General features: G+C 44.4%; 2 protein-coding genes across 5 annotated transcripts in view; both read right to left on the minus strand.

Moving 5' to 3' along the window:
- Positions 1–27,619, minus strand: part of c9orf78 (chromosome 9 open reading frame 78) — a 71,612-nt gene that overhangs the window by 15,973 nt on the left and 28,020 nt on the right. The window lies entirely within an intron of this gene.
- Positions 319–27,619, minus strand: part of LOC110976352 (patatin-like phospholipase domain-containing protein 7) — a 38,879-nt gene continuing 11,578 nt past the window's right edge. For 3 of the 4 annotated variants that reach the window (XM_022229541.2, XM_022229539.2, XM_022229542.2), the window contains 19 exons: positions 26,122–26,273; positions 24,289–24,420; positions 23,056–23,283; positions 22,681–22,758; positions 13,792–13,997; positions 13,002–13,133; positions 11,495–11,668; positions 10,670–10,815; positions 10,018–10,134; positions 9,313–9,491; positions 8,360–8,727; positions 7,524–7,744; positions 6,959–7,081; positions 6,127–6,243; positions 5,498–5,646; positions 4,819–4,931; positions 3,944–4,100; positions 3,424–3,508; positions 319–2,928 (listed from right to left, as the gene is read on the minus strand). In XM_022229541.2, coding sequence (XP_022085233.2) covers positions 2,675–2,928; positions 3,424–3,508; positions 3,944–4,100; positions 4,819–4,931; positions 5,498–5,646; positions 6,127–6,243; positions 6,959–7,081; positions 7,524–7,744; positions 8,360–8,727; positions 9,313–9,491; positions 10,018–10,134; positions 10,670–10,815; positions 11,495–11,668; positions 13,002–13,133; positions 13,792–13,997; positions 22,681–22,758; positions 23,056–23,283; positions 24,289–24,420; positions 26,122–26,273 — 3,131 coding nt within the window. In that variant the 3' untranslated portion in view covers positions 319–2,674. The remainder of the gene's footprint in view (positions 2,929–3,423; positions 3,509–3,943; positions 4,101–4,818; positions 4,932–5,497; positions 5,647–6,126; positions 6,244–6,958; positions 7,082–7,523; positions 7,745–8,359; positions 8,728–9,312; positions 9,492–10,017; positions 10,135–10,669; positions 10,816–11,494; positions 11,669–13,001; positions 13,134–13,791; positions 13,998–22,680; positions 22,759–23,055; positions 23,284–24,288; positions 24,421–26,121; positions 26,274–27,619) is intronic. The other variant, XM_022229543.2, reaches the window with a different exon arrangement.

Genomic DNA, 27,619 nt, shown 5'->3' on the forward strand with positions numbered 1-27,619 from the left:
TTGTTAACCAGCGACACTGTCATGACTGGTGGGGCTGCTTTGTCGGAACTGTCCTGTAAAAAATCGTCACATCCCGGCCCCCTAACAAATCGAATAATTTTTCTATAATTGCTGGAAAAGTCAGTTTCCGTACAATTGGCTTTCTTTTCTCAATTTGTGTAACGAACTGACGAGGAATAACCATAAACCATGGAGGTAGACTCCATGCATAAACTGAACTCCCCAATGTTTCATTTTTCGTCTAAAACCACAACCCGCTTCACAACCTTCCAACAAAACTTCGACAAAAAGATAAAAAAGCTGACAGCAACACACAAATTGTCACTCAAACTCAATAAACACTTGTTTATTGTGTTTATGATTGCTCCAGTAAACAGCCACCAATGTGCAATTCAACACAGCATTTAAAGTGGGTATATTAAAACCCCTTCACTGAAACATTTATATATATTTGTATATATTCTTCCTTTGTTAACAAATCAAAACTTCATTCAAACGTCAAATTATCGCACACACTTAAGAAGATCCACACAAACTGGAAATCATAACCGTCCTCATATTAAACTGACTTTTGAACAAGTGAAGGCAATTTGGCAATAAAGAATTTATATTTGAAACCAGAAAAGTTAATCAATATATAATTCGAGACAAATACAGAACAGCTTTTGAGTTGAATAATTTGAATCTTATTTTAGGAAATTTATCAGGACGTCTGTATTATGCCAAGCTCGTGAAGTACTTTTATATCTCTATTACAACACGGGGGTAAAATACAACATCGTTATATTGACATGCTCAGCTGGGCTCACTCTGATTGGTCAATGATTGAAAGAAATTCCAAAGTTACGTACAGTAAATGCCTCTTTTTTTCCTTCCCTATTTTTGCGAGAGGCAATATTGATGGCTCCATCGAATACTGGGACACAATTTTCATTTTTGGTTGACTCCATGTTCCATTTTTACGAACATTTTAAATTAACCCTGTTTAACAAAATATTACATCTAAACGAACTCACTATTAAGGCTTTAAACCTGCTGGTCCACTTCACTTAAAAATTCTAAATCTTTGTTGTGCTGTTTCCAAATTATCTGGACATTTTAAGCTTAAATGTATTTCAAATAAACTGCTGGGTTAGGTGTGATACACAACAGGGAAAAGCACACACTTTTTTTTGTACAATCTACAACAAACATTTCCAAACACTTGCACAGCAAAATAATGTTATAATTGCATTGTTTGGCATGTGACAAAATGAATGACGTGCTACAAATTTAATGCCCAATTTCCGTGCTCAATAATATGTTCGTTGCTGGAGAGGAGTTCTGAAGTTTTCAGTGCGTAGCAAACCATGTCTAGGTCATAGATTTCAGGACGTTACCTTTCAAATAAAACTTGACACCAACTTTGAAAAATAATTTGTTACCTGTAAGAAAAACCCTTTACATTCTACATCGGTGAGAAAACATCAAAAATAATTTTTGAAAAAAGCCCAGGAAGAGAGTAGAATGACTCTTGAAATGGACAGAGTGCCAAATTAAATAACCATTTAAAGTCATCACCCTCAAGATGTAATCTTTTCTCATTAAACTAAGCAAACAAAACAATCTCCCTTATTTCCCCAAACAAAACTTTAAATCCTCCAAACCGCCTGTACAAGTCAGTGTGTTCAAACAATAGTTTGTAGTTTGGATCATTTAACTACAATATCTTTCTCGCATTCTTCTTCCAAACTTAATTGCACTGTCATATTGAGACTGTTCCACTGGAAGCGTGGGGGTGTTGTGAGGCCTACATCGTTGCGCACGATGCCAAGGATGAAGGGTTAAAATTCTTTACTTTTGAAATGTCTCAATAACAGGACTCTTCCTCATTCTAAGAATAACGAGGCTGCAGTTTTTACAAATCTAAAGGTCTAAATCACCTTAAAACATTCCTTCTGACCCAGATTTTGGGAACGTGAAATTATATACACATCATGGTACGCTCTGAATGTGAACCTTGGGAGATTGGCTCACCGGCGTGACCTGTGGATGTATGTTAACCCTAACCCTCGTCAATCCTTCACCTGTTGGAGGATTGAGGAGTGTTAGGGTTAAGGATGTAGCAATCTCCTCTTCTTCACCTGTGACTGCCTTTTTTACAGTGGACATTTTGTAGAGGGACGAGTTCCCTCCCCCCATTAAAAGAGGCATGGCCACTCTGTTCATTCTAAGTTACTCAGAATGCACAAAAAGCCCTCAACAGAGGCAGAGCCCACCAGTGCCGTAGGTACATCGTCCTTTCAAGCGTTCCGAACAGATGCCACTGCAGTCTGAAATTCTCTAAAATTGGGGGATCAAGGTATTTTCAGGGTTATGGTCGTGTTGCATGCTCTGCTAAGCTTACTTGTTGGGCATACATATACTTGGCAAGCCCAGCGCACCCTATTACACCGGATTTTGAGTTATACTGTGCATGTGTACAATACTGAAAAGTGTTCAGTGGCATCATGATCACCTTACGGGGGCAGTGGTTTTGTTTCCCCATGATGGCTACTTTTGTTCCCCCAAGATGGCTGCTTTCGTTCCCTCAAGATGGCTGCATTTGTTGTCCCCAAGATGTGTTTGTTGTTCTGACAAGATGCAAGCTATAAATGAGGTACACACAGAATCAGTATGTATTCGATGAGCCATCTTAGTTCTCGTCTTCGTCTTCACCCTCGTCGTCCACCGCCGCCGAGACGTTGGGGCCTGGCTTGCGCTGCCGTAACCCGTCGCTCATCAGGACGCCGGAGACCTGCAGGGGCGAGATGTCGGACTCTGACTCCTCAACCTCGATCTCCTCGCTGGACAGGCTGTGGCGGTTGGGGTCCATCCCCTCAGGCAGGTCGCTGGCCACGCGGCTCTCCAGCCGCCAGAGTGTGGCCGAATCTGTGTGGTCGACATCTTCTGTTCAAGATCATCAGAAGAAAAAAATGCGAGTGAGATTGGGATGGTTCCGGGACTAGGAAGGTTTTGACAGTTCAACAGGGTATGCTTTTGACAACCAGTAATTTTCTTTTTACAAGAAACAAGCAACCCTTTCTATTTCGTCCATACATCTTTCACCAAGATGGTGAAAGATGTCTATTGACCATACAGTTGCTGATTCAATGGGGCCTGCTGCTGGACAAAGCCCTCCATTCAGGGCATACCACAGCCCAGCAGTTGCGGTCAAAAAAATACCACCATGAAGGGGTTAAGCAAAAACTTTTGGGAATCTTCCTCATTTTCACTGAGATTTCCAAACTCTCTGGGCGAATTTCTGACGGATTTGAGAGGGTTTAGAAACATCAACCATGCCCGTCATGCTAATTACATTTGCCGAAGTTTTCTCAAACGCAGTGAACACATAAGCTGCTCTAATCCTATCCAAGAAATCCATGAGCCCAGTGGCCAACCTACCTTGATGAAACATTGCCCACTGCGGTGCATTCAACCGGGACACCATCGCAGCCAAGTCAGTGAAGCGTGGCATTTGTCCGACAGTCTGCATACCAAGATCGTAACAAAGTTGAATCAAACTTTATCGAGATAACAACAATAAAGGAAATCACAAACTCCCCAAAAAGGAGTTGGTAAAGGCAGTCCCTGCCAATGGCGAAATATCTGGGGGCCGCTCACACATTTTTTTCAGGGGGGCATCAAAAGTCACTCAACTGGGTCTGGTGCACGGGTTCGTGCACATTTCAGAATTTCAAATGGGGGCATGGGGGATGCACCTCTGCTGGGGGCACGTCACCCCTCCCCCTGGTAATTACACCAACGGTCAGTGCAGCTGATTCAAACTGTGATTAGGAGATACAAATCGCCTTCTCGTCTCATCTGGAGCAGTGGGCACTGCCGCACGTGGACCAAAGTTCAGTGACTGCAGCGATCACCTTGACCAGAGGCTTTGGCCCGGTGAGTTGTCACTGCCACCCACCTGCTGCTGGTCGCCACGCCTGCGCTGGTTGTCCCGTTTCTCCTTGAAGAGCTCGTCCAGGTACTTGCTCTTCTTCCAACCCTCAAACACCGTCTCCCCATGATGGTAGCCAATGTCGCACAGGTCTTGGTACTTGTGGAAGTGCATGGTCTTGTATCTGGGGTCAAGTGGTTGGCGAGGAAGATTAAGTCTCACTTTCGGGGGGTTTATCGTCTGAAAAGAACTGGCGTCTGAGATCGTATTTGAGGAGTATTTCTTTGCTGATGAGTGAACAGTTCACTGAGAGATGAGTATAAAAACGTGGAGTTCTTGAGAAGTTCAAATCAGGGATGAGATTGGCAGAGGAACAAAAATCTACAGAGCAACTAGCAGCCCCCCCCCAAAAAAAAAACAGTGAGACTTTTTCATGGCATTTGACAGAAAATAACACCAGAGTGATCCTTCCATTGGCTTATTATGTGGAAAATGCTTCTTGCCCCAACCCAGAGCTGTTTATAGAGAGTTGCGACATGAGCGTCTCAATTGTTGGAACCAAAATGGTGGATTATATGTCAGTACACATGGACAATGAGCACATATAGCTACATGCTGTACTGCACACATAACAAACCGCCATTTTGGTTCCAAAGCCGGCAAGTTGACACAACTCTCTCTGTATCCAATTCGTAAGTGTGACGTCACTTCAGTTTAAACCACGCCCACTGCACACGTGCACTAGTCATAGGGTTACATGCTTTGATCGCCGTTTACAAGGAACCACGGAACAGGAAATTAACGCGCAACTTCAGCGACTGTCCAACAAGAGCCTCCAAATCGTGGCGCGTCCGCCATGGCGACAAAGTCACTTACAAACCGGACACAGGTCTGCCTCTTACCTGTTGATGGGAGGTCTGATGTACTGACAGTAGCTGCTGTTCTTGACCTCTTCCAGTTGCTTCATACAGGACACGTAGGCCAGCCGGCTCTGGATCTCGCTCATGTCTAACACCTGTCAGATCCCCAACCCCCCCAAAAAAAGAGATTTGTCTTCATCGAATCTTGGTCTCGTCCATACCTCAGGTGACATTTCGGACATTTAAACCCCTCATGGACCGATAATGTTAAAAAAAAATGAAAATATATCTGTGTTCAGTTGAAAGCACAGGTTTGATGCTGCTTCAGTGAGAAATGTTTTGTCTATTAGAATGTCCAAGGTCGGGAGGTTAAACATCAGGCAGACTCAAGAAACGAAGACCAGGCTGAGACTTGGCACATCACTTTTAGATGCAGCCACTATGGAGAGCCATAATAAACATGTCATCTTGTGTCGGTTGCCAAAGTAATGGTTCGTCCAACACTCTCTTCATGCTTCTACAATGGGCGTTTTGGCTGACTAGTGTTAATGCGTTAAACCAGCAACCGTTGCAAGCGATGTCACGCTGTCACGATGGTGTTTGATGAGTTAAGTTTAAAAAATGTGACTTAACGTTTCCGAATGGTACAAGGTTTTGGAGGAGTCAGAAAGTTTCCTCATCAGAGGTGTCTAGAGTTTGTCATCAAAGGAGTTGTGCATACCCTGACGTGGCTAGCCCAGGGGTTCCAACGTTTCCACAGCAACCACCATCCGGAGAGGTCATCGCCGTAGTTGGTGAGCTGCGAGTCATCCTCGCTGCCAACGTCCACAGCGATGACCGTCTGCGCTCCAAGGGAACGCATGACATCCGCTATACCAGACAAACAATTCAGAAAGCAATGAGTTAACCCAAATAAACTCACTTACAGAAAAGAAAAGGTGTCAAGACAAGTATATTCAAGACAAGTATATTTTTGGAAAAGAAAGAATAATGTCTATTTCTTAACAAAAATGGTAACAACTCTTCTGTTTATTTGAACGGCGCATAAGTTGTAATTACACAAAACCTAACGACAAAGTCTTCACAATAACATCAACAGCTCTTCAAACAGTCTGGCCTGACAATTTTCAGTTCTCACGTGACATTGTTATCTTTCTGTTCAAAAATTTGAATCTTATTTTGCAAATTTAAAAATCATACTACTTCAGTGAAATTTTTTCTTTAAAAAGGGTTTATTTGTTTGCCAATAAAAAATGAGGAATTCAAAAGTAAGTGACAGAATGAGGACAGTTCCTTCTGGCTTGGATTCTATTCGTCAGATTTAGAGTCAAGCAATTATTCATTGCACACCTGGTACGTTGTTGACATATCCGCCGTCTAGCAGTAGGTGTCCATCCTTAGGGTCGCAGAGCGGGGGAAGGTAACCAGACAGGGACATACTGGCCCTGGTGTACCTCCACAGAGAACCTGTGACATTCACGCAAAGAAACGGATCCACGACAAGATTGAATAACCAAGACCCCAATGTCTTGATAGTTAAAGCTCGATAGTAAAAGTCGTTTTCAACAGGGGATGATCCCTGCCAAGCTTGAGTGCTCAAAACCCCAAATAGAGTGGCTGCCGTCATGTTGAAGAGGAAAGACTACAATTTTCCTGTCAGCCTACAAGTTTGTGACGCTGATTGAAATGGAGTTGAGGACCAAGATGACCACAATTTGCCTGAGATGTTGAGAATATGGGAGTGGAAAAGTCTCAACTGCCACTCCATATGAATTATGAAAGCCGGGAGAGGTTGGAGACAACCGTACTCGAGTGGAGGTAGTGGCCTTGAGGTTAGGGTTTGCAATCGCTCGACATAATGTCAGCGGTTTGGACCCAACAGCTGGTCACGTGTTGTGCCCTTGGGCAAGTCAATTTACTCCCATTAGGTCGCTTTCTGCCACCAGGGGTACAAAATGGGTACCCTTGAGGGTAAAGAATGCCATTTATGTTGATAAGCTGCTTGTGCCAGAAATGGAAACACTGAGATGTGTAATCTCCAGGGAATTAGGGTGGTTTTAGAAATGTCAATTGGACCAGCGAGTGGGGTAACAGTGTCACGCCTTGAACTCATTAATGTTGGATGCATGCATTTCATAAAGATCCGTGATTATTACTGTCACTGTTTTTATCGGTGCCTTACCACTGGTATGGACTCTCATCTTGGAGTCGGTGATGTCAGTCGTGATGTTGAAGTACGGAATCCAGAGGTCTTCAATCAGTTTATCCTGGAAGGTGTCCCGTATGCTCATGTTGAAAGCCCGACCTGAGCAGACCGACACAGAGAACAGACTTTATTGTGATGCTGCCATGTCTGTCTTGTTCCCTGTGGACCCACTGGCAATAGTGATACAACTTCACATATTGATAAAAGGGACCAGACTACTTTTCTGTCCAGTTTGGTTACATTGCTTTGAATGGTAGAAAAGCAAGATGGCTGCCCCATGAAAGAGGTCTATGGGTAGCTTAGGCTGTGCTCTATTGTCTAGAGCTAGGTCTAGGTCTTCGCTCCATTGGAAATACGCAAAGATGCGCAGACAATAGACCTAGCCATAGCTCTTAAAGCCCATTTCGGACACAGCATTAAATGCTGCAAAGACCATTCTCAAAATGGGTGGATGCAGGATGGTTAGCCTCAGCTATTTAATCTGCTCATGGCTTACCAGTCTCAATTTGGCTATGTCAACCATATCGAGCGATCCGATTACCTGTGAACATGGCAGTGAAAGGGTAGGTGAGGTCAGTGATCTTGGGCCACAGCGTGCCCATGTCCCTGCACCACTTGAACGCCCGGGCCTGGATGCCTTGCACTCGGCCTTCCTCGCAGTACAGGGCGCCAGTGAAGGCCCCAATGCTGGTGCCGCCCACCATGTCGATGGGAATGCCCGCCTCCTCCATGGCCTGCATGATGCCGATCTGAGACATGCCTCTGCCGAGAGAGAGAGAGAGAGAGAGGACGGTGCGTGGAGAATGACGGAAAGATGACAGCCTGTCGGAGTGTTGTAGTGGAGCCCATCACAAGTCCCTGTAAGCCCATCGCAAGCCATCCAGTCTTGAAGAACAGTGGCAAAAGCATTGGCTTGTCATCGTCCACCCTGATACTTGCGACTGGTCTTTAGACGAGTTGTCACTGGACTTGCGGACACACTTCTGAGATGCAACTCCAGTGCTGACCAGTGTGCATCAACTATGAATGAGGGAAGTCACTGAGGACAAGTTGACCGATGACAAAGGAACACTTCTGTCATCGTTCCTTTGAAAAGCTTGGGATTTGGTTTGACTTGCCACTGGATGACTTGTGATGGACTTTTGGTAGACTCGAAAGGACTTGTGATGGACTCGACGACACTGCTTCATTATCTATCGGTAACAATGGAATTGGGTGATAGCCTGCATGCAGGCGTACGTTTGTCTAAGATGGGTGTAAAACCACATGGTCTGAAGGTCAAACCCCGACAAGTCCTCACTTGGGTGCAGCATTAAGCCAGGCATTTCTCTTTGCCACCGTTTGAGGACAATCAATGTCCCCCTCCCACCATCTTACCTTGCTCCGCCTCCTCCCAAGACCAGCCCAAAGGACGTCCCCGTCAGAAACCGGGCCAGGCGGGAGAAGTCTGAGGTGCGGACGGGCGCCTTCTCAAAAAGCCGCTCATAGGTCTCCCGTACTTTGGCCGGCGAGCGCTTGCTGAACATGCGCTTGGGACAGCGGATGTGGTGGTGGGAGACGCACCAGCCCCGGGCGTTCAGCCACTCAGCCGTCCGCTCGGGCGGGGCGTAGGCCCCGTCCTTCTCCCTATGGAGGAGGATAAGCTCCTTCTGGGCACGGACGGCCGAGCTCTCGATTTGCTTCTCGACGTCGCCAACCTGGTTGGGGTCATTCCCAGCGATGCCAACGATCAAGATGCAATCGGCCTGTGCAGCGGTAAAGATGAGATGTTTTCACACGGAATGTTCAAAGTCTCCATTCAAATAAATCCATTTTTATATCAGCCTTCTCCATCCACGACTCACAACAAATGATTTGTGATGAGACTAGACCCAGTTCAAGCTCACCTTCCGAATAAGTGGACAATTCACCGGTCTCGAACTTTGGCACGATAAAATGTGAAAAGAATGTTCGAAACTTCATCCCTTGTCAAGCTTTGTATTGATGTCCCAGCACTTAAGCAGCAGAAAGGTACAAAGCTTATCCCACCTTACATTACCTGTTTACTTTACCTAATTTCTTGCAACTTCTCTGCAGCATGGGAGGTGCTAGAGATCCAGCGAGGCTAATTTTCTGAGGGACATCTGGGGTGTGCACTTTTTTCAGGGGGGAGGGGGGGCTGATAACCTTGTGCATGTACATTTCACAATTTCAATGGGTGCAGGGGTACTGGGGGGAGGGGCACAAGGGGGGTGGGGAGCACACGGGGGGTACCATGTACCCCCCTACCCCCATGACCCGTGTTATAGCCAGTCGCAGCCATGACAGTCCGATGCGGCCCCATTTTTTACCTGTCTGATGCAGCGCTGTGTCCACGCTGTCATGCGCTTGTCGGCCTGGTACAGCACGATGCGGTGCAGGTCCTCCTGCTGTCCTAGCCAGTCGGTCAGCCGGTACTCGTGCATGCTGTCCAGGGCTGAGCCCCCCAGGGTTTGCAGGATGTGCTCCTTGGTCAGTCGGAGGACAGAACCTGTCAGGAAAGGCGGACACCCCATCCTTCAAAACACAGTTTCATAAAGAGATGTTGTTGCAAATTAAAAACATGCAAGCTCTTTTCTACCAAACAGCTGCAATGGAGAGAAATGAGCAGTTAGCACACGGTATCCCTGATTGTTGGCTGTATTTACATCAAACGTATTTCTAAAAGCTGAGAAGTTAGATTATTTCTGAACAAAAATGAAAGTCAATTTTAAGCCTTATAAAAAATATTCAAGGGTTTTCAAGGATGATCAACATCACTCTGAGTACCTAAAGTACATAAAGCTAACGCACTGTGCTATAAACCACACAAGAACTAAACTCAAAGAAGTAGGATTTTTCAAAGTATCCATCGTCTGAAGAAAACGATAAAGACAGCCACAAAAACAAGTGACTAAACGGGCATTTAAATTCAGTTGCCAGTGAGACCTACTTGCGATGAACCATGCGCAGAAAGAGGCGAGAGATTATTCAAGTTTGTGCCAGCGAAATCTTGGCCAGGGACTGTCTTCTCTTACCGATGGCATTGAGGGAATGCATCAGTTCAAGGGTGAAGTTGGAGATGGGGACGTCGTCCGACACGGCCACAATGGCCACGGTGGACAGGTTCTCCACAGGGGCAGAGGCCTGGATGTCTGGAAACAAAGATCAAAGGTCAGAATGCCAGTTGATGTGTTGGGATAGCCAGTTGTAAAAGAGAGCTGCATATTTTATGGCAGCGTCAGAATGGAAGAAATTTCAAATGCTAGGTGGCAGAAAACAAACACTCCCTCTTCTCAGGTTTGTGTCACTTTGAGCATGAGCGCATTAGCTCCAACGCAATGTAAGCATGACAAAATATTGTTATGTTGGCCACCATCATGTGTCTCAATATTCTCTCGTTATAAAACAGCTTCAGAACCTTTCCCAAGAATGTTCATAAATCCTTCCTGAATCTTTAACTTTACAGGAACACATTTTCTGTGCTTCAACTTTCTAAACACACAAAGCTCCTGGTGAAGTAACTGTGGCCGGGCTGATCTAACAAAATCTTCAACATTCTTATGATTGATTTTGACGGATCTAGGAGGATCATGGGTAAGTTCCATTCTATACCTCTTGCGGTTCAGGCTGACCTCATTTTAACCAAATACCACCAAGCCGCAGCTACATGCAGTTTGGACCTCTCACCTGAAAGGGCATGCGACCCAACCTTCTCCTGCACCTGACCTAGTAACCTCTGACCCAAGATCTCAATTAGCCGGGAGACCGTTTGTGGGTACTTGCGCTTGATTAAGTCCAGCATACCCGACGGCAACTTGGCAAGTTCGGTGTCTCTGTTGACATCAGACAGTTTCAAGAGAGGTGAACTTCCTACTCGAAGGCCAATGATTTCTTGGGGCAAGTAGGTAAGATTTGAGGTTGGGAGTGTGAAGTCCACACTAATCGCCAAGGAGCATTTCAAGTAATGCGTAATTCATGGTACCTTAACCAGAAAGTATATTGTTTCAAAATATATCCCATGTATTCCAAGGCTTTTCTTCATCAAAGTAAAAAAAAGAAAACTGAATTATAGCATTAATTTGTACTTGCATGCCTTCATGCAATTGTTTGAGCAATGCTACTAGCCTGATTTGGGGGCCAATGCTATGTCTTCCAAGGATTGTAATTAAAGGAAATAAATTTTACTTTTTACACTTGAAATGCTTAATACAATCCACCAAAAATGATTCAGTGGTGTTTCACACTTAGGACAGATCTTGTATTACGTTTAAGTTGTTTTACCTTAAGAAATTGCCAAAGTTTTCATTTTTGCATGGTTGCTGAATCTGAGCTCTTTGTACGATGTTTAGTTTAATTGGTTAAGTTAAACTTAAATGATTAAGTAGGCTTGATTCAAGAATACGTCTCCCCCAATGCACAACATATATCAAAAAGGCCACCACAATAAAGCCACATTGGTTAACACGGTCTGCTCATGCACAGGAAAGCCTTGTATTGAGACTATCAACTGACCTGATGGCGTGGACAGTAGTTGTCCTGTCGGTCCTGGTCAATACTTCCACCACACCGACAATCTCTCCCCTGCCATGCTCACCCATCAGTTCCTTCTTGCCGCAAGGTAACGTCAGGACAGAGCGGAGACGACCGTTGAGAACGATGTACACACAGTCAGACTTCTCCCCTTGCCTGCCGGTTCACGATGGGAGAGGAGAGATGGCCATTCTTAGCAAATATATGCAGTATCCACACCAGTGGCGGTATTCAAAGCGTGGGCTCCAGTTATGGGTGTCATCAAAATTTTTCCCAAGGAGATAGGAGTTTTTCAAACTATTAACAGTGGAAGGATTCCAATCTGAGGAACCTTTGAGGGGCGGTTAGGCACTGCCTGCCGTAATCCCCCCGCCCCCGTGACATCCATTGCCCCATGAATAAACGAGACTTTTTTCACCCAGCAATGACTGTTTTTGGGGTGATATACTCCATGTGAGTGCGCCTGTAGCATATTTGAGTAGGTATTGAGATACGGCGTGCCAACGGCATCCAATCACCATACAAGCCTCTGTATTTGTCAGCAGTGAGGGCAGGATTGTGCACAGAGGAGACTGCGAAAAAAAGCTATGTCACAAGTCAACATGGGTCAACCTGTTGCAAGTGACTAGCTATAGCATCAAATGAACAGTGATTCACCACTTCCTGCTGGGGACTCCGAAATCGGAGATGTATGGTTTATATGCGTAGCCGGGGTCTCCAAACTCAGACAAGGGGAACAGGAACCTGTAACAAAAGACCGTACTCCGAACAAAAGACCAGGCTGCTGGGCATTATCGACATTTTTCACTCTCAAAAGTGGTGATAATCCAGCCTTGTTTTGAAACCGTATACCAGGGTTTGGGGCATTGAGAGCGGGGACAAAAGCTCTCCACCACCGCAGCGATGAGCCACACAGCACCGCTGCACGCTAATCTGGCCCCTATTGAAAAAAGGTCAGCAGTGCACTGAGCCCGGTTCGAGAACAAAAGAAAGTTATATAACACCGCACAATCTGGGCTCTGTTTACAAGGCTGCAGGCCTGGCTGAAATACTCGGGCGTCAATGAAGGTCACCTGTCAACTTAGAGTAGTGCGTAAAGATTACTTTGTGCGGCTATAAACGATCGTTAAATGAAATGATGAATCTTCGAAGGATTTTGAAAACGGAAAAATGATAGTCAAAGTTGACGATGCCAGCATCATCGACATTGAAAAATGCCCCGGCATGAAGTGGTTAAGGCATTCCTACATCATTGTCGAGCCTCTCGTACTTGGGCTGCATCCAAATCTGATGGCTAGAGCTAGGTCTAGGTCTTCACCATTGGCAATACATGGAGGTGCACAGACAGCAGACCTAGCCGTAGCTCTGAAAGCCCATTTCAGACACAGCCTTGGTGACTTGCACGATCATTTGACTTGTGACGACATGACCGGGTCACAACTCTGACACTTGGTCAGCAGTACACACTTCGGCCTCCGTGCTTTCTCACCTGTAGACGGCCTTGCCAGCTTCCAGACCCATCCAGTCGAGCGCAAAGTCCGTCTGGCGGACAAACGGTGACAGCTTCTTGACCACGTAGTGACCAATGCGTAGCACCACCTGAGGGCACTGTCGCATAATACTGCAAAAGCAGAACAACATCACACCTTGTGAAACAGGTTTTCCAGGGGGCATGAGCTGGACGACTCCCAACACATTTCTAGGGGAAACTTGCCTCATTCTTGGTAACTCGCTCAGACATAATGTAGAAGGCTCTCGATTTGAAGGCAGATTTGGGTCCTGATCTTTGATACCAAAAAAGATTTTAAAAGCCATGACTGTCGGACTCTACCAGTCTAAAAGAATCAAACTCAAACTCCAACATTCGCAACTCTTGACTGAGGTTCATGTTCAACTCTAAGCAAGGCACTCCACTAAAACTCAACTTTTTTGAGTCTTGGCCCGACGAACAAAGACTCAACAATAAAGCGGTCTCAAAACAAAGCTGAAACCTTCATGGGTACATGAGCTATCCTCTAACGCATTCTTTAAACAAATTGGAGCATTTATAGATGCCAAGTAATTTTTTTGCCTGAAAAAAAGAACTATGTGTTTCATTATTCTTTGGATAAAAGAAGCGTTTAAAGTTCACTTTATTGGCTTGTGGCACACAGAGACATACAAGGACTCAAAACTCATTTTCAAACTCATTTTTTTTGCAATTTGTGGTTTGAATAAGAGCTTATCAATAAGAACCGGGCTTCAAGTACTGGCCCTAACGAGTGTTCCTTCATACTCACCTGTAGAAGCTGGTTTTGCTGATGGCCACCACGAAGCAGTCCTGTCGGGCTCGGACCGTGAAGAAGGACGGCTCGCCGGTCAGCACGGCCAGCTCGCCTACAAACTCCCCCGGCCGGGCCATGAAGATGACCTGCTCCTCGTCAGTGTCCACGATGGTCTGGATCATGGCCAGGCTGCCGGTCACTACAAACAGCAGGCTGGCTTCCTGTGGGGTGGACAAAGACATTTTCAGCACACGAAGACAACGATCACACCGGGATAAAATGAGTCCATCGTAAGGGCTGGATCATGCTTGGCACGAAAGTAATCACGAGTGTGATCTTCTGACATAAGATCATGTATTCATGCTGCAAATTTGGAACTCAAGCAAATTTCGCTGCGGCTGTTTCATGACATCAAAATAACCTTGCCTACATCTACAATCACCCAAAGCCAACACAAGATTGGATAAGTACAAGACCCCAGTCTAAATTCTAGTCACAACCTATTCATATGAACTGCAACAAAAGCCTTCCTTTATTAATGTTCATGCTCTTGCTTGAAACCGGTCGTGTGATAGTCTTCTGTCTGGACTTGTGACAGTCTACACGACGCAACTGTATTACTGATTCCTGGTGCATTTTTCTTCTTCTTAATTCTTAATTTCTTTTTAATTTCCTTCTAATGACACATTCTCTTCATCATAACATTCAAGTGTTGTCAATTCCTAGCAACAGATGCTGAATTAAACATGGAGAAGATAGGCCTACAAATACGGAGCAAACACACCACTTGGTTTAGTGGTTCAAGCTTGATTCTTGCCGTTTTAAAAATACTTGAAGAGAGACTACTGTCCATTTTTTCCTTTAAGCTGAAACAAAAAGAAAACCAGACAAAACTTCCCAGGAAGAAAAACTGGAAATGGAACAAAGGGAAAACTGGACAAAATTTCACAGGAAGAAAAACTTGAACTAGAACAAAAGGAAAACCAACAAAACTTCACAGAAAGAAAATCTGGAACTAGAACAAAAGGAAAACCGGACAAAACCTCACAGGAAGAAAAACTGGAATTGACTTTGCACATTTGAAGAGAAATTTCACCCCATTTTGAGGTTGGGTTAACATTTTTGTTAATTCCTTTTTCAAGATCACGGTAGGTCTTATGCCAGAACATCCTTTTAGCCTATTCAGAACTTAGTTTCTAACTTTTTGAAATTCACTACACCCTATTGCACAAGTTTAGCAATAATCAAGACATGACAAACTTCAATGGGTTGCTATTCCCATTTTCAAGAAACGCGGGCATAAAAGGGCATGGCGCATGCGCTGATAATGGGACAGGTCACCACGTGACTAGACCCTGCCATTTTTGCTTGGCTTTGGTCTGCTGTGCGTACACTATTCAGGTAAAATCTATTCATCTTGTTGAATATTGATTGTGATTCAATTCATAGAATCATATTTTTCAGGAACAGGGCACTGATGTGTACCCAGGCACCACAGTAAATAGAAAAAGAAAGCTGGCAGCCCCCATGAAAAGCTAAACAAACGTTTGGAGAGTCCGTTCCTTTGTCCAATTTACTGGGTAGAAAGAACCTATAAATACAACAGGCACTTGTGGGACAATTCGTGTGGCATGTCAATTTTAACCTTTGTGCAAAAATTGGCACTTCTGACGGAGATAAAAATCACACCATCGGCATCCTTTGTTAAGAACAGCTCAAAATACATGTAAACCCCTTGAAATGTTTGACGCTCGTTGCTTTTCAATAGAGCACTGCAGAAAATGTCCCATCTGTTTCAACATTAATAAAGCAAAGTACTGGCAAATTCCATGCTTTAAATGGTTTAAATTTTTGCATTCAATTTCAAGTGATTGAGTTTTATCAAACAAGCAAAAGAAAATTTCACAAACTCATTTTCAAAAAATTTAGCATAATTTTGTCATCTTGCAAATTCTACCTTCAAGCAATGACCCCTCTTTTTCATTTCCAAATTATGTATCTGTAAGTCTCTACTTTGACTTCCTAGATATGCTTAGGGTTCCCATTTGCAGAATCATTTTTGGAAGGCCTTTGAAAAAAAACCGATAAATAATTACATGTAATTCGTCAATTTTGCATTCGAACAACTAGAGTTTGTGAGAGACACCACCACTTCTCTCGGGTAATAGTTTGTGTCAAATATCCCTTGTAGAGTATGTTGTTACACACAGTATTTCCAGGTTATTCTAACATTGTAAATTGGGCATGCAGAATTGGGGTCAACTGATTCTAGGTATAACTAGCGAATTTATGATTTTTCTTCCTTTCTTTCCGTGGATTTCTGGTTTCCTCAGGTTGGCATTGCCTCCACTGCTGGGACGTCTGTTTACTTCGCACTCAATTCAACAGCTGCGTCACAAGGCAGAGATCCGAACCTGACCGTTTGACTGCGTATTCATTCACCCTGTCAGGCACGTCAATCGATTTCCCCCTTCCCCTCGCTAACATTCTGAAGACAATACTATTGGGTTTACCCACACCAGAGTCATCCCGTTAGTGTCTGCTAAGTAGCTATTGTGAACAGAATGGAAACCTGCTCTGCATCTCGGTTTATGCTTCTGCTGGCTGTCTTCCTAGCGCAAGCAAAGGAAGGCAGTGGTCTTGCGGCACCCAAGCTTCTACAGTGTGCTAATGGCCAAATAGTGGCCCATGTTGGGGATGGAATCAATATCACGTGTGCATACACAGGCGAGGATTCCAACAATGTACGACTGTCCTTCGACACGCCAGCACATGAGAACCTCTACTTCCAAGAGGTGCATCGTAAGGAAAGTATTTACCGTTCCCTAATACTCACTACAGACAAGCAATTGACCAAAGATTCACATGTTCCGTAAATGAAATTACATCACGGCTGGAGACAGCCTCGGCTACCTGCGAAATCATCACCTGTCCTATGGAAACATCTCCATTGCAGTCAAATCACAAAGTCAAAGACTGGCCAGGGTCTGTATGACTTTTCATGCACATTCACCAGTGTCTGTCCAACAGCTCCGAGGTGTGAGATTAATGGTACATTGATTTCTCAGTACAAAATGGATGAGGTTAATAAAACCTTTCAGTTTAACTTCACTGACATCGATTTACAGGGGGCTCATAGCGTTTTATGCTACCTGTACCACCCAAACATGCACCCTAATCTTCGCGCTGAGTTTGTGCTCTCAATTGACTATCCAAACCCTACCGACAGCTTGCTTCCATCTGGAACCACACAGCTTGAAGCTGGCTCAAGAACATTAAGCAACAGCACACCTGTAACCTCCTCAGCACAACCTACAAGTCCAGAGACGGGGAGTGGTGGGCTACCACTTTGGGCTAGTATTATGATTGGTTTAGTATTTTTAGTTGCCACTGCAGCTACTATTGGCATGATTTGCTTCTGTGTCCAAAAAAAAAAAAAAACAGCAGCAAGACAGGCCTGCACCAATTTAGGCCTTTCTGGTCTAACTGGTCCAAAGTTGCTAGTATTAACGCACACATTCATTCGTTGAGACACTTGTTTCAAGCAGCATATACGTAAAAGCACAGACAGAGAACATCAGCAATAATGATGTATTTGATAGAGGCAAGAACTTCAGTTGCCAATACTTACATCTACGAAAACAGTGTGTGTGTGGGGGGGGGTTGGAACTAAAGTAAAGCAGCAACTTTGCACAGTAGTACAGTGTGCACGGTGGCAAATCTCTGATGCCAAAAAGCGGTCGAGCTTAGTTAACAAGTACTCTTAACACTTAACTCTATTCCTAATGTTTAAATGTACTTATAATGTACTTGTAAATTACATGTTTTGTGCATGAATGCTGATTTGAGTGGCTGATTTTTGAGGAGATGTCGTGCCTTCTTAGCAAAATCTTCCATTTTTTTACCGTTGAAGTTTTACTTCACAAGTCATGCCTTTATTAAGGGCCCTTTTTTTTTACTTCAGTTACTTTTTAACGTAGTGAACATTTAATCAGCTTTTTTCTAAAACTGCTTCTTAGTATAGCCAAAGCTTGTTATTACAGATTTGCCATTTGTGGACGATGGTGCTGGACAGGTGGGACTGTGAAAATGAACTACGGGCAAATTAAATATAAGCATCACCATACACACATCTTAGGGTCAGGGAGGGTTTTATTTTGACAAAGTTCCAGTGGGCATCAGGCTGCTAGTGTTTCTACACACTTATCGTGCTGGACACATGAAAAGAATTGCACTGACACAAGTAACCACAAGATCTGTCACTGTGATGTTTTGTTTATATAGTCAGGCTTGAAAATTGAGAAAAAAAAGCCAAGGTTGTTCAAGTTTCGAAAAAGTGCATGGCACTTTAGCTTTAAGATTTAGATTACAAGTATGTTGACACACGCAGCGCACAAATTCTACCAAAGAAAACTATGCAGGCCGAATTTGCAAGAAGCCTGCCCTTCCACCTGTCCCCCCAAATTACATGCAAACCAGTTTATGCAATCCTGTTTTGAACGTGCCATGTATACTTACGAGTAAGAGTTTAACTTTCTAAAAGGTTTCACAAAGTGGGGGCTAAGGTCTGTTTATACTTGGAGCAAAAGGGAATGCGAAACTGTCGCCCCAAATCAAATGCTTGCGCACCTTTCATGGAAAATTTCTCGGCAAGTGTTGCGTGGCATCAACTTCACTTCATTTTCAACTTTGCCTGAAGTATGAGCAGGATTGATGTGCTTTGTGCTATTGGAGTGGGTGTCGGCATATTCATGCCAACAGGCTGATTATATATTAAGGTCTTCAGAGAGTGTGCTAACAAGGGGTTTATAGGGTTTACGACATACAAAGTATTCTATATGTATTACATGTTATCATGACAGGGATTGTATTGTAGCTCTTGACGGTTTGCATGGCGGAATACGATAAGGTAGAGGGTTTGCGGATACAACGCGTGGAAAATATCTCTTTGAGTATGTGCAGTTCGGAAAAAAAAACTGGTTACTCGACGTTTCAGATGGGTGCTCTGGGCGTCTTCAGGACTGACGCGATCCAACTGTGCTGCTGCTTATATGCTGTGGGTGATCACTAAGTCGTGGGAATTGGGATCCAAGCAATCTGGGGACTGGGGCGTGAAGGCGGGAACTGTGTTGAGAGCTGCTGTGACTGCTCACTGGCACTTGTCAGTTGGTGTTGGGGTGCTGAGTGCCGGATATAGGGGACCCATGTGGCACGAAGGTTAGGAGTCCATGGGTATAGGGGACCCATTGGACAGGAGGGGGCACCAAATATCACTGATGTTGTAGCCGATGTCTTGGGGGACAGTCTTGTTCTTCAAGTTGAAGATTTCAATGGCCTCCTGGATACATCGGGGGTGCATTGCTTGATGCTGGCGATGAGATGTGCTTCGTGCCACTTGATAGCATGGTCTGTTTCATGTGAATGTTTCACAATGGATGACTTCTCATAGTCTCCCCGTCATCCATGTGCTCAGTGTTCATTGAGTCTAGTGGGTAGATCTCCCTGCCTCTCTCTCTGATGTACACTTACCGCATTCACAGGGGATCTTGTGGCATGAAGCACATCTCATCACCAGCATCGAGCAATGGCACCCCCAACAAATTTGCGAGGCCATTGAAATCAAGAACAAGATGGTCCCCCAAGACCGCATCAGTCCTGAAGACGGACAGAGCACTCACTGTCTGAGACGCCGAGTAACCGGTTCTTTTCAGAACCCCACATACTCAAAAGAGATATTCTCCACATGGTGTATCCGCAAACCCTCTACCTTAGGGATTGTATTATTGCATCTTACGTTTAATAGTTCATTAACCACTTCGTGCCGGGGACTCCGGAATCGGAGACGTATGCTTTATATGCTGGCCGGGGTCTCCGAACTCGGACAAAGGAAACAGGGCCATGTAACAAAAGACCGTACTCCAAACAAAAGACCAGGCTGCTGGGCATTAGCAACATTTTTCACTCTCAAAAGTGGTGATAATCCAGCCTTGTTTTGAAACCGTATACCAGGGTTTGGGGCATTGAGAGCGAGCGGATTACCACCGAGGACAAAAGTGCTCCACCACCGCAGCGATGAGCCACACAGCACCGCTGCACGCTAATCTGGCCCCTATTGAAAAGAGGTCAGCAGTGCACTGAGCCAGGTTCGTGAACAAAAGAAAGTTACATAACACCGCACAATCTGGGCTCTATTTACAAGGCTGCAGGCCTGGCTGAAATACTCAGGCGTCACTGAAGGTTACCTGTCAACTTAATATAGTGCCTAAAGATTACCTCGTGCGGCTATAAACGTCTGTTAAATGAAATGATCAATTTTTGAAGAATTTTGAAAATGAAAAATGATAATTATACCGGCCCAGCATCATCAACATTGAAAAATCCCCCGGCAAGAAGTGGTTTAACTTTGCCACTGTAGCAGGAACATGCTTTTCCATTGGTCAGTAAACTGGGGGCATTACACTTTATTGCAAGCCCAATGGACAGCAACCACAGGGTCCTGTACTTTTAAACAGGGATTTATGTACCGAAAAATTTGAGTTTAACATGTATTTTTGTGCTTTTGCATATTTAATAGAATCTTGTTCTGGAAATAATCAATATTCAACATCAGGTTGTCACATGAATCGAGCAATTATTTGAGTTAGTAATACAAAATAAAACTGATTAATTCTAACGAATAAACTCGGGTTTGTGTCATGCAAAGTATGTAACTGCCATGAGAAACATTTCTGGACATGTCCCAGCTCATGCAAAAGACAACCAGAGAGAGAACTTGAAGTTGCATTTCCTTTGGCTGTAGGCCAAATTGCAATTAAAAAAAAAAACATCTTGGCCTGGTAGTTATATTAGCGGTCATTCGTTCAGGTGAGTTCCACGCAGTACAGTTACTCTGGTTGCTGCTGCTAAATAGGAGCTACAGTAGATTTGCCAGATACCATGCCAGAGCACTGGAGTTTCAATGGTACTTGGCTGCTGTCGCTGACATACATGTCAGTCGGCAAGCGTTGTAAAGCATTGAAAATGATCAAAACTAGCAAAATGGGCCCTTTTAACAAAAATTCCTGCGAGCTAAGTCAGGAAAACTAAGATTCTGTCTATCTGCACACGTGGTTCCTGTTTCGATGAATTCTTCCCCAAAGGTAAAAAACCTTGCTTTTGTAGAGCAACCAAGAAGATAGATTTTCCACATCAAAGTCACCCCCCCTTGCATTCATGTACTTGGTGGCTAGTCTATCTGGCTGTCTGTGCATGCTAGCATATGTACGTATGACTAGAACGTGCCCCCTGTTGGCATTGTTCCTTCACGAGTAAAGAGTTTTCTCAACTTTCAAGTCGTTATCATCATCAGTCCTGAATATGTTTCTTGTATTCAACGCAAGTTTTCCGTGCTTGCCAAGAACCATAAGGAATGTTTAGGCATAAACAACTTTTTGGTATGGTTGTGTTTTATTTTAAAACCACCTAAAAACACTGTAGTTGCAAGTCCAAATAAATGATAGACTTGGAAAAAATCTATACTAAACGGCATCAGCTGCGTATAAGACCTTGAGGGGTGTGGGTTGGAGGGAAGTCTTGCTTGACAAAAAAATGATGATGTGACAGGCAAAACCAGCAAACAAAATATAAACTGACATCAAGAAACAAACAAGGCGTCAGATCATTTTTATTGAGACTCATTACAAATACAGGGGCACATCGCAACAAAAGAGGATGCAAACTTGTCAGTAGAAACATTGGCAAATGAAAGTACGTATATTGGTGGAGCTCAACAGTTTAAAATAAAGTTTTGACTCAACAAAACAAAACCAAAACAAAAGTAAAACCCCCAAAATCTGCCAAAACCAGAGGCACAAAGTCTTACATATGACAAAACGAGATGTGAGTGGACTTTCACCTTGCCAACAAGGCAAGGTGCATTTTTATCTTACAGAAAGTGCAAACTAGGCTGGTACAGGGGCAGGAAGATGTGGACTGCTGTTTGAAGATACGCGGACTCCTGACCAGAGGGCCAAGGGTTTTGAATTGACCTGTGGGGCCATAGGGGTAGGTCCACTTTGCCCCGCTCCATCAAAAGGTTTCAATAAGCATCAACACTAGCTGGGGAGCAACAGGCGGTGGACTGACATCAAATGATATTGGAATGATATCTAATAATTGTTGACTGCTGTGAAGTGGGCTATGATGTTTTGAACACCCGAGGGACATACAGCGCCCCAAGGCAAACCTCTGTCTGGATTATGTTGAGGCTGGGAAATTTATTCGAAGAAATGAGCTCTGAATTTCAGAAATTCAGAAGACGATATGCCTACTGTCAACTGTACAATTAACATACCAGACATAAACGATATCGTCCGCAAATGTACTGTTCCCTAAAATTGTGTGAAGTTTAAGGAGAAAGTAGTGCAGGTACCAGTGAGTACAAGTTCACGTAGTCTGGGTTAGCGGTCCCTGCATTACCTTACATGCTGCGGGGACGGGAATAAGTCTGTAAAACGAGCGTGATTATTGATTGAAATCCCTGGTAGCCTATGCACAAAACGTGTCATGGGTACCACGCAAAACTGACTAAATGAACGGCAATGGTCACTCTCAAACTTCCCCAAGCTCTTCTGTCTTGCGCACATGCTATCGGAAGAATGAGATGTCTCAAGTTGAGTGTGATATGTGAATATATCACCCTGTCATGTGATCGTTCTGGGCCAATGAACAGGCAGTATCAAAGACAGAGGTTTGACAATCTCAGTCATTCATACCAAGGATGCCAAAGATAAAAGCCGGACTGATGAGCCATGCTGGCTAGGGAAAGACTGTCAGGCAATTCCCACCAACCGATTACATTACAATCTTTGACCAAAGCTTAACAACTTGTGCAAAGAATTCGCACTGACACAAAGGGGACTTTACCTGATCTCCTTCCCGTATGACCACACTCCCCGCTTGAATGTGAGCGATGTTTGCGTGCTCGTCGAGAATGCTCCCATCCTGTCAAATTACAAAGAAAAATAGTACAGAATTGCAAACTAGTCCCTGAACATTACCCTGAAGAGCATGATCTTAAAAAGGCTGTGCAAATACTTCAAAGTAGATTGATGGACCAAACTAAAAATTCCGAATAATAATGTTTCATTTCAACTAAAAGGTTAATCTGACTTTAACATAAAAATTTTCATTGTCCTTAGAGATAAGACATCAGAACAAAATGACAAAAGATCAAAGAAACTGGTATTAGGATCCATCAATTTTGCTGCTAAATTGACTAAAAACACAGAAGTTCTTCACCTCCAGGCCTAGAATCCTGACCAGGTCCTTCCTGGCCATCTCCTGGATTTCCTCGTCCGAGTAGAGGGTGTTGTCACCCGAGACGTTGCGCCTCTTCTCGCTAGGGTTTGTCTCATCTCCCTCGGCGATGGTGACTCTTTTCTGGACCCTGGGACTGGCTGACGCCAGGCCCTTGACGTCCGATCCGCTGTCAGTTCCAGAGGGGCCCGGCAGGTCATCTTGGAGCATCTAACATTAATTACAGTTGAGGACTTCGAACGTCAATTTCAGAGAAACGATACGTTCTATGCAGAATATAGTGCTACATGCCCAATAAAGTTCCTGCCTCTGTGTATATCTTTGCACACGCAAAATGCAAGATAGCACCTAAGTCTACAGCAAGGTCTATGTCTCTGGCGACCGCAAAAATAGTATCACAACGTTGAAAGTCCTTTTTGAACACAAACGGTAATCTGGCTGAAGAATGTATTTCTATTTTATTCTCATGCAAAGGTGCTACATGTTTTGTGCTTATTCTGTTGAAAATTCAATTGCATGATTTCTGCACCATTCATGCGGACACGATGTTGGGGGCACATAGGTCCTTTACACAGGCCCCCCACAGGCTTTCCTAAATGCAACAGTACAACAGTACCAGAGTTGTTCCGACAGAAAAACCATTTCAAGAAATATTTTTCCCGTAAAAGCATTCAGGATACAACTTAAATCAGACAAGAATGTGCATAAATAAGAAAGCTACAAGGCTGCTAACAGGCCTGGGACTGGGACTGGCCCTGCCATGCTCGTGCTGTATTTACAGAAAACAAAAGATGTTAGACAAAAAAAAACTTGTACACATAATGATATTAAACAGGCTGATGTCCATGCAAGTAGGGTTACACAAACAGGGGTGTGAGTGGCCACTTCAAATTTAAGCTGAAAACAGCTAGCAAAAAGCTGAAATGTAAACCGTTGCAATACGTTTGTGCAGACAAGGTGTACAAAAAAGCTCGAATTCAGGGTCAACATCTAAACAAAAAAAAAGCTGAACTCAGCTAAAAACTGAATTCTCACACTTAATCAAAGAGGTTGACACACATCATGAAATGACGGTACATGAGCTACTTTCGAGGGAAGATTGGAAAATAAGTTTGAACGCAGATTTTCGCATGCAGGTGAAGAGAAAAACAACGCTGTCTGCATGCATCTTACGCACTAGCTACTTGCGCGTCTGCAAAGTGCTGAAACGTTCACCTTGCTGTCTGAGGAGACCAGACATCCCCTGGTGGGGGGTGTGAAGACGGCATCGGAGCCAGGGGACATCAGAGGGTCCCCTCCCAGGTCCTCACTGGCAGAGCGTGGCAAGTCAGGGGGCTTGCCCGAGCTCTGGAGGTAGGTTTGTTTTTTCAAAGCGGGGTGAGGTGAGGTCGGGTTAACAATACGGGGAGGATTATGGGTAAAAAAGGTGGGTGTGTTTTATCATCAGCCGCTGATTGGGATACCCATGAGACCTTTGTCAAATATTCACAATGCTGATTGAAACATTCTTCCATCTTTGATATGTACAATTGCCCACCATCAATGAGAAATTGAAGAAGTCGGGGCAACCGGGACGCTGAATGCCATATCTGTGCTGTGTACTCCGCATCCATGTAAAGACGGTTCAGATGTGCGCAACTGCCTGTGCATGATTTGTGCCGGACATGTGCGTGTTTTACATTTACCACAGAGGACAGAACATAGACTGATGTTCCCTGTCCTCGGCGGTCAGTCTAATGTCCTCAGAGGTACGTGCCTGTCCTTAGTCTATGGGACAGCATTATATTGCACCGCCAATGGCAAACATGATGCCCCTTCCTCGGAGGTATCCGCTCCGAGCGGGAACGAATGAGAGCATGTTTTTTAAGTGAAATTGGCAGTCCTTTGGTGCAACCTCACCGCACAGGTACGCAAGTTTGAGCACATTTGACATAGGGCAATGAGTACGCGCAAAAATGTATTCTGGAACGTATGGTCTTTGCGTGCACGCCGAACGCATGCAAGAACTTGGAAAACTTCATGCCAGTCTGTCTTTCTTTTGCCGGTGAGGATGCATTTAAACTCAGGGCAGACTGTGATGAGACACAACAGTGTGTCACCCTAAAAGGGACTACGGCTGGGCCAAAAGACTACTGCACTGTGAGATTGTTACAAATGCTGTTAAATGCAGGCGGCGACGTCAAAACACCAAGATGCATGAGGTGAACCTCTTATTCCAAATTCTTTATAAATTCCACAGGACATCAAGCCCTATGAGAGGGAATGCAACCAGTCATGCCATCAAATGCAGAAAATGCTTACTCTGCAAGCTTAAGCTCTAATCTCATGCAGTGTATACTGACCACATCCTTTTTTTTTTTTCAAGTTGGCTTAAACACATTCATTTACTAAGTAGCATTTTCTGGTTATTTGGAAGCTCCATAAGAACTGAGCCCAGGGTCAGAGGTCAGGGGGAGCTGGAGAAACTATTGCTAAGCAAATGTATGTGGGGAGTCGGGTTGGCGTAGTGTTTTTTTCTTCGTCGCCTTCCGCCTCTGGGGGGCCTGGGTTGGAATCTGGCTTGGTCCACATGTGCATTGGGGTTTTCAGTCCCCACCGAGTCTGTGGGTTTGCCCCCTAAAGATTTATCCCAGGTTTTCTTCCCACCTCTAAACCTAGACATTTCTTCAATGTCTTCTTGACTCATTACCATCCTGTAATTGGTGCTAAATGCGCTGTTGGGTGATCAGATATACATAAATGAATAAAAGAAATGAATAAATGTGTTAGGCCAAAACAGGGGGACGAGCATATATATAGGGGTCGGGTGGCCTGTCACATCCTGTAGCTGAGACTATACTTTCTCTGGACCAATTTCTGTGTTAAATTTCTTTGAAACTGGCCAAACTAACACAAATTCCTCTCCAATGAGACCACACAGTACAGAACAGAAAGCTTTTTATTTTTACACCGCGAGCGAACTGCAAATTATAGACAGGAAGTTATTCTCAAACTCCAATCACATCAACTGGCTTTGAATATTAGGGAACAGTGGATTGCGTCGGTTACCCCTTTGTGAGGCTTGCTGTCGTCCAGCCCGTGGACTCGCGCCCGTCCAGCTGCAGCCTGGAAATCCGAGGTGCTCATGAGAAGCCGTCCGGTGGTGTCCACCTCCAGCGACGTCGGCTTGGGCTTCTTCTGTCCTGACGGCACATTCAGGCCTAAAGATACACACGTTATCGTTATGACAAATGGCTAATTTGTGAATGAATTTATGACCAAATAAAGTAACAACTCTCTATTCTGATCCCTTGAACCAGAAAAAATGGCAACAAGGGTATTCCCCAGCCCTGTAAATTTTCAGTAAATCTGCCACCACACCATCTTTACATCATACATGCACATGTGTGTCTAGGACAGGTGGCTATATCAGCCAGGCAATTGGCCTCAATAGGCCTGAGTTCTAATTCCAACACAAGGCATAAATGATGGACACAGTCACGGAATAACAGACACCAGCAGCCAGTTCTCTACCAGACAGAGATCTCTGCTGTGCGGCTACTTGAGAGTGGTGCAGTGATGAGGTGAGGACGGGGGAGGGGCATATAAACTGAGGGTGCTAGGGAGGAAGAAGGGAGTGTGGATTCCCTCATTGACTCTATAGAGAGTGACTAATAACCTAGAGATGGATACCAGTGAAGGGCAGCTCATGCCTTCACCGGTAGTGTCCATCCATTCTGCACACTGCATACCAATCATGCACACCAGGGAAGATGAGCACTCCCCCTAATGGTAGTTTATAGCTGGTTCCCAGTCATTCTAGACTTTGCATTCTACAGTGCGGAGATTAGTCTGCTGGTAAGATCCCTTACCTTATCAACTACATGCATCATTATAGAGGCTTTGCGTGGTAGCCATCTTGCAGGGCAAATCTTTTGTTCCACAGGGAAACCTCTTTTGTGCATATCCTATGGAACAGAAGCACTGGCCTCCAAGATGGCAGCCATGCAAACTCTCTATTACAAGCTACAAGTCACTGTATACCGGAAGCCAGACAAATGCCCTAAACATACACGAATATCATTATATAATTATTTTCTTACTAACTACTTTCAACAGTTAGACTAATACAAGCACATTCTAAACACTTCCATACAAAATGGCGTCCAATCACAAGATGTCAAACTACCATGTGACCACACGGTTTACCCCAGATCGGTCATCAATATCCCAAGCAAGCCTTGGGTTAGCAACCGTACCTCAGATATTGTACGCCTGACACCACTTGTGCCAAATACGGTTGTTGTTCTAACCCAGAGCTGGGTTAGGGTTAGGGTCTTTTTTGCCATTTACGACGCCTTCAAAGCTTCCCTACAACGTAAACTCGGTATGTGGGTCCTGCACTACATACCAGAAATTTGTGGTGGTTGTCTCTAACTCCGAGTTAGCGGGAGTTACATAACACGGAGTCCAATTCCACTAAAGCAAAAAACAGCTTGCACTTTTGTTATTTTCCCCCCGGAATAGATACCGAAGGCAAGAGAACAAGGTCGGAAAGGGTGGAATC

Source organism: Acanthaster planci, linkage group LG11 (genome assembly GCF_054643075.1).
Source record: "Acanthaster planci isolate LZ-2023a linkage group LG11, COTS_SCS, whole genome shotgun sequence".
NCBI classification, from domain to species: domain Eukaryota; kingdom Metazoa; phylum Echinodermata; class Asteroidea; order Valvatida; family Acanthasteridae; genus Acanthaster; species Acanthaster planci.